This window comes from Dipodomys merriami, unplaced genomic scaffold (genome assembly GCF_024711535.1).
Source record: "Dipodomys merriami isolate MVZ:Mamm:240054 unplaced genomic scaffold, mDipMer1.0.p SCAF_2, whole genome shotgun sequence".
Taxonomy (NCBI): Eukaryota; Metazoa; Chordata; class Mammalia; order Rodentia; family Heteromyidae; genus Dipodomys; species Dipodomys merriami.
The window spans coordinates 90,227,746-90,234,895 of record NW_027203381.1 but is presented as its reverse complement, the minus strand read 5'-3'; the positions used below and the strand labels follow the sequence as shown (position 1 = coordinate 90,234,895).

The window sequence follows — 7,150 nt, the reverse complement described above, 5'->3', positions numbered from 1 at the left end:
ACAATCTCTATGCCGATTAATTGGAGAGTTAAGTCCATTGATATTGAGAGTTAGGACTGAGAAGTGTTTGGTGGCTCCTGCCATGTTATCCACCTTCTTGGGGTCTGTGCCAACTGGGTTCTTCCTATGATTCTTGGATTCTCAGTTTGGGTGTAGTTTCTTGGTCTTTGTTTTTGTCTTGGTGGTTTTCTATATGTAGCACATTTTTAAGTATCTTTTGTTGGACTGGTTTGGTGGAGATATATTGTTTCAATTTTTCTTTGCTGTGGAAGGTTTTTATTTGACCTTCCATTATGAAGGAGAGTTTAGCTGGGTACAGAATTCATGGTTGATAGTTATTTGTCTTTCCGGAGTGGCATACATCATTCCAGGCTCTTCTTAATTGTCTCTGCTGAGAAATCGGAAGTTATTCTGATGGGTTTCCTTTTATAGATGATGGACCTTTTCTCCTGACAGCTTTAAGGATCTTTTCCTTGGTCTGAATTGATCCTGTGCTGATTATAATGTGACAGTGGGATGTCCTGCTATGTTCTGGTCTATTTATGATTCTAAAGGCGTCTTGTATCTGAATAGGCCTATCTTTTTGCATATTCAGGAAATTCATAACTTGTTATATTCTATTAACTACTGAATATGTATAGACTCACTAGGTTTGATTATGTGCATATATCTTAAAAGTGTGGATCACAGTGACCTTCCTCAAAAATACTACTCAACTTTTTAATTGAGGAAAAGGTGATATCTTTCTCTCAGTGTGTAGTTCAGTATTATTCCTTTGCAATCAGTGTGATTGCAGAATGGTGTGTCTTGCCTACATTGGCTTATAATTGCTATATAGCCATACCTAATCCTGTGATTCTGTTGCCAAGTAACTACATTCAACAGATTATACATGAAGATATTGTTTTATCATTTATCAATGTCTTAATACATGTTGTAATTCAAGAAAGTTATTCTGTCAGATTAATCTGTAAATCCAACACATATTACTTCATTTACAATCTTCTACCATTGTTAATGACTTCTGTACTCACATTGCTATTCATTATCCAAGAATTTTTATTTTTCAGTTCAAGAACAGTATTTAGCACTGGGCCTATTCTTGTCTCTTACACACTTGTTCTCTTTACAGTTTTGACAAGTCTGAAAAAGGAATAACAAAAGCTTCTAGACTAGAGACTATCTTCCTAATGTAGGTCAATAGTATGGCTCACTCCTCTTCATGAATGTGCATCCTGCTTCTTTACATGAAGATGATGAGGATTTCTTTCTGTGTTACATGGATAACTCCTGTTTTAAATCCAATGATCTACAATCACTCAATAGCTATGTACATATGACCATACATAACATGAAGCTAATGGAAATGAACTCCAAGATATAGAAACAAAAGTTTTGTTGTTGTTGTTGATGTTGTTGTTGTTAATGTACTGTATGAAGTTCTTTTTTCTCCCTTTGGTTTATCCCCTGTAGTTGTTTTTGATTCTGGAACCCTGAGACTTATATATACATTTATCTGATTTGGGAGAATGAAGGGGAATAACAAAATGGTGAAACAAGGGCAAAGGGCGAACCTAATGCAACAGCAATGCTCACAAGACAAAAGGTTGGAAATGAACTTTACAACTTTGGGGGGAGAAGTCATGGGGAGAGATAGTAGGAGAAAATCCAGGATAGGGCCTAACGATGTTTGACAAGAAATGTACTCATTACCTTACTGATGTAATTATAACCTCTCTGTACATCACTTTTACAACAAAATTAAATTTTTAAAAATCCAATTATCTACAGTCTGAGAACCAAGAAAGTCCTAGGTTCACTAAAATTCTTCTGAAAATAAATGTTGAGATATTATATTAATGTCTCATTTTTTTAAAAAAGTTACAAAATCATGTGGGGGATTATGGATGTTCTGGCTTATATCAAAGATCTTTACCTTCTGATTGTCATAGAGTGTAATAAACTATATTATACTAACTAATGAACTTTTTAGAAGTTATATAACTATTGCTCATAAACACATAAGCAACTATAACAAAGTGTTCACTAATTCTAAACTTAATTTATTTTATAATAACTACTTTGAGTAGTTTTTGTCCTAAAAAGACTTCAAGCTTGGCACCTGCACATCACTCCTGTAATCTGAGTTATTTAGGAGGCTAAGAACTAAAGATCAAGATCGAAAGCCAGCCAGTGCAGGAAAGTCTGTGTGACTTATTTCTGCTTAACCACCAAAAACAAGAAATAGACTTGTGTCCCTAGAATTCTAATTTTGGGCAAAAAACTCAGAAACACCACCTCAGCCAAGTTCATGCCATGGTACCAGCACAAAAAATAAAAGAAAGAAAAGGAGAACTTCCAATTATACTTTACACACAAAATTTTTCTGGATAGTCTGGGACTAATATCACATATTCTCCATAGTAATGTCAGGCTTCTGCTGAGTGAATAGAAGAAATTCCAAAAAGACTGATATCATTCAATCACACTTCATAACACCTTTTTGGAAAATGGTAAATTTCACATTTTGGAGAAATTTATCTCCTATATTAAAGAAAGAAGTAAATCAGGAAGTGGTGCTGTAGCTCAAGTGGTAGAGTGTTTGCCTTGAGCTGAAGAGCTGAGGGACAGATCCCAGGCCCAGAGTTCAAGCCCCAAGACCGACCAAAAAAAAAAAAAACAAAAGAAGTAAATCAATATTGGAAGATAACCCAGTCCAAGGCATATATATATATATATATATATATATATATATATATACATATATATACTTAATTTTAATACTTTCATTGTGTGATTTAGGAGTAATAGTCTATGATAATTTTCACTCAATATATCAATTGTATCACCTGGTCTGTTAGTCTCCTTTGATCTAGATCATCTTTAAATATCATCCTGGTATTCTGATCAGAGGGCCTACATGATTCTAAACCTTAATAAGTTCACAAACTGAAATAAAATTTACAAGACTGTGAAGTGCCTTCATTTACTATCTCATTTAATTAAGTTCTTGATTACCTTGATTTAACTAGATTTCCTTATGAGTTTTCCAACGATGTATGGAAATACATGAGAACATATACTAGTTACTAATGACTTAACTTATTACTAGCCTAGAGAACAGGAAGTTCTGAACATGGGAGTGAGCCAGGAGGACTGAATAGGGTCAGGCCAGGTCTACTGGTGCCCAGATCAAGCAGCTCTGCAGATACTGAAATTTTTGTAAACCAAAGCAGAGAAGGAGAACAACCAGAATCAGAGAAAGAAAAAACACTTCAAATGTTCAAGGTCAAGATGAGCAGTAAATCATATCACAAGGCCAGGATGTCTGTGCAGGATTATGGCCCTAACAGAAGAAATGTAACATTCCCTGGTATGTTTAAAAATAGAAAAAATTCCTTTAGAAGCTATGTCCAGGAACAGTGGAAAATCCACCTGCTAACATTAGCCAATTCCTACAAGTCTTAAAAACCAATAAAGGCCTGTTGTGTTCATTTACCCTTGTATTCTAGTTAATCATTTGGGCCAATATCCAGCATCATAAAAAAGAGCACAGTTTGTTATGATGGTTCAGTTTCACCAACAAGTAAGAAGATTGTGAATTAAAGGCCGACCTTAGCCAAAATTCTTTTTTATAGATTTTTTATTGTAAAAATACTGTACAGAGGGATTACAGTTATATGAGTAAGGTAATAAGTACATTTCCTATTGAACATTGTTGACTCTTCCTTTATTTTTCCCCTGTCATCTCTTCCTTCTCCACTTCTCCAATTACTTCCCCCACCCCTGAAGTTGTAAAGTTTATTTTCAACATAGTGTCTTGCACATTTCATTGTTACAATGGATCAACCTGTTTCCCTATTTAAACATTTTGGTTTTTTTCCCTTCCCCTTCCCAAATTAGAAAAGTATATACACAAGATGCAGGGCACCAGAATCAAATACAGTGAAAACAGGGATTATACCTTGGGGAGGAACATACCAAAGAAACAAAAAAAAAATCACATAGTACATTATAAGTATGTTAAAAACAATAGCAACAAAGAAAAAAGCCACTTGTGTCCTTGTCTTGGGGTTCAGTTTGCTTAACATCATCTCATATGGTCAAATGTACATAGCTTTTGACCTTTTCAGCTTGTTCTAGACATATACTAGTTACTGCAGATAAGGGAAAACATGGAATCTATGTTTCTTTGAGACTAGCTTACTTCACTTAATATAAATTTTCCAAGTCTTTCCATTTCCTAACATCTTTCTTTTTCTTTTTTATTGTGAAAATACCATACAGAGGGGTTACAATTACATGAGCAAAGGTAATGAGTACATTTTTATCAAGCATTGTTGCCTCCTCCTTTGTTTCCCCATCCCTTCCCGTCTCGCCCCTCCCCCGTCGTCCCCCCTCCAGCCCCCCGCCAAAGTTGTAAAGTTCGTTTTTCGACATAACTTCTTGTACATCTCATTGTTGCAATGGGTCTGCCCTAACCATCTTTCTGATGGAGGTATAGAATTCCTGTGTGTGTGTGTGTGTGTGTGTGTGTGTGTGTGTGTGTGTGTGTGTGTGTGTATGTGTGTGTGTGTGTGTGTGTGTATCGCATTTTCTTGATCCATTCATCTACTGAGGGTCATCTGGGTTGGTTTCACATCTTAGCTATGGTAAATAATGCTAAGATAAACATAGTTGTGCTAGTAGCTTTAGTACAGCTATATTTGTGATCATTTGGGTAAATGCCCAAAAGTGGGATTGCTAGATCACAGAAACAATAAGTCAAAGAAAGGTTAGACAAATGGGATGGCATGGAATTGCAGAGCTTCTGCATGGCAAAGGACATAGCTAGCAAGATCAATAGAAAGACCATGGATTGGGAGAAGATCTTCACTAGCCATAGTGAAGGACATGTGCCTCATATCTAAAATATACTTGGAAATAAAAAAATTAAATCCCCCAACAACAACTCCTCAAAGAAACAACTGCTGGATAAATAAGTGGGCTAAAGACTTAAAGAGAAACTTCTCTGAAGAGTAAATAAGAATAGCCATGGACACATGAAGACATGCTCAACTTCTCTAGCCATAAAAGAAATGCAAATCAAAACAACATGAGATTCCACCTCACCCCAGTTAGAATAGCTATAATCAAGAAATCTAATAACAAAAAGATGCTGGAGGGGATGAGGCCAAAAAGGAACCCTACTGCATTGTTGGTGGGAGTGTAAACTTGTTCAGTAGTATGATGGTCCTCAAAAGACTCCACATAGACCTCCTCTATGACTTAGCCCAAATTCACACATACACACACACACACACACACACACACACACACACACACACACACACACACACACACACACACACACACACACACACATCATAGATATTTTTCCCAAATATGACAATTGTAATTTCCAAGTATTTTTAAAAAGTAGAACAAAATACTCAAATTTAACTTCAATGCTTCTGTGACTGTTTTGATTAAAAGAAAAAGAATACATTTACAAAAACTACATTTAACAATGTGCGACCTTATAAAATGTTTTTATTTATTTCCTTCTATAGTTAGTTATCAGAGTGTTTTCAGTATTAACTCTACATATTTCTCTTGAATGTTTTTGTCATTGAATCTATGACCTGCTTATTTCTCAGACTGTAGATCATGGGATTTAACAATGGAATTATAACAGTGTAAAATAGAGAGTCCATCATATCTTGATCATCTGATTGTGCAGAAGAAGGGAGCACATACATAAAGAGAAGAGAACCAAAGTATAAAGACACAGATAAGAGATGGGCTCCACAGGTGGAGAAGGCTTTCCTTATGCCTTTGGCAGACTTCTTTTTTAAGATAGTAATGAGCACAAATGTATAAGAGATAAGAACAGTCCCAATGGTGAATGCTTGTATTGAGCCAGAGAAAATAAAAATAATTAGGTAATTAAGAGAAGGATCAGTACAGGAAATCTTTAGTAATGGTATAACATCACAGTAAAAGTGATGTATGATGTTAGAATTACAAAAGGTAAGCCTAAATAAAAAACATTCATGAAATGTGGAATGAAGAAATCCTCCTATAAGTGACACAACTATTAGCCGGATGCAGAGTCTGTTGGTCATAATCACCGGATAAAGTAAAGGTTTACAGATGGCCACATAGCGATCATAAGCCATTGTTGCCAAGATAAAACATTCTGTTGTTACAGTGGCTACAAAGAAAAAATAATGTATCTTGCATTCAGTAAGAGTTATCATATTATTCTCTGTTAACAAGTTGGCCAGCATCTTTGGTGTCACTGTGGATGATAACCAAGCATCTACAAAGGCTAAGTTCCCAAGGAATAAATACATGGGGATGTGAAGGTGAGGGTCCTTCCAGATGACAACAATCAGACCAAGGTTTCCCACAATGGTGATAAGATATATCATCAAGAACACCAGGAACAAGGGGATTTTCCACTGTGCTTGATATGGAAGTCCTGTGAGAACAAACTCTGTCAGCAATGTTGCATTTTCCTTCTGCATGTTCTCCCTAGTTGTCTCCTGAAAGGGGAAACATTAAATATAAGAACATTTTTTAATATTTATCAAATGAAAAATAATAGAGATGAATTAGAATAAAACTAGGCATTTATAAGAATGCTGTCAATATTTGTTGAATTAACTATAATTAATGGAAAGTATTTAAGAAAATTGATGGAACCCAAAAATCCAATATTTTCTTTATCATACCAGGCAAGCAGAAAAGATCAAAAGCTATGTAATATGACCATATAAGATGATGCTAAGTGAAATGAACCCCAAGAGAGAGACACTAGAGGATTTTTCTTTGTTGCTGGCATTTTTAATGTACTATGTGATTTTTTTTTGTTTCTTTTTTATGTTCTTCCCTCTATGGTATAATCCTTGTTGTCACTCTACTTGATTCTGGTGCCCTGAATCTTGTATATAAATTTCCTAATTAGGAGAAGGGAAAGGAAATAACAAAATGCTGAAATAAGGATATAGGTTGACCCATTGTAAGAATAAGATCTTCAAGACATTATGTTGAAAATGAACTTTACAACTTGGGTGATGAAAGGGAGGAATTGGTGATGTATTTAAAGAAAAGGACATTTTAAGCATTTGTTAAATTAGGTATAATATTATGTAATAATAATCTC

The 7,150-nt window shown here is 35.1% G+C and overlaps 1 protein-coding gene across 1 annotated transcript; it reads right to left on the bottom strand.

The window, feature by feature from the left end:
• Positions 1-5,582: 5,582 nt before the first annotated feature.
• On the bottom strand, positions 5,583-6,561 carry LOC138831707 (olfactory receptor 5H14-like). The gene is given in 2 exon segments (XM_070028756.1): positions 5,583-6,545; positions 6,547-6,561. Coding segments are annotated over 2 exon segments (978 nt in total).
• Between the last annotated feature and the right edge of the window lie 589 nt (positions 6,562-7,150).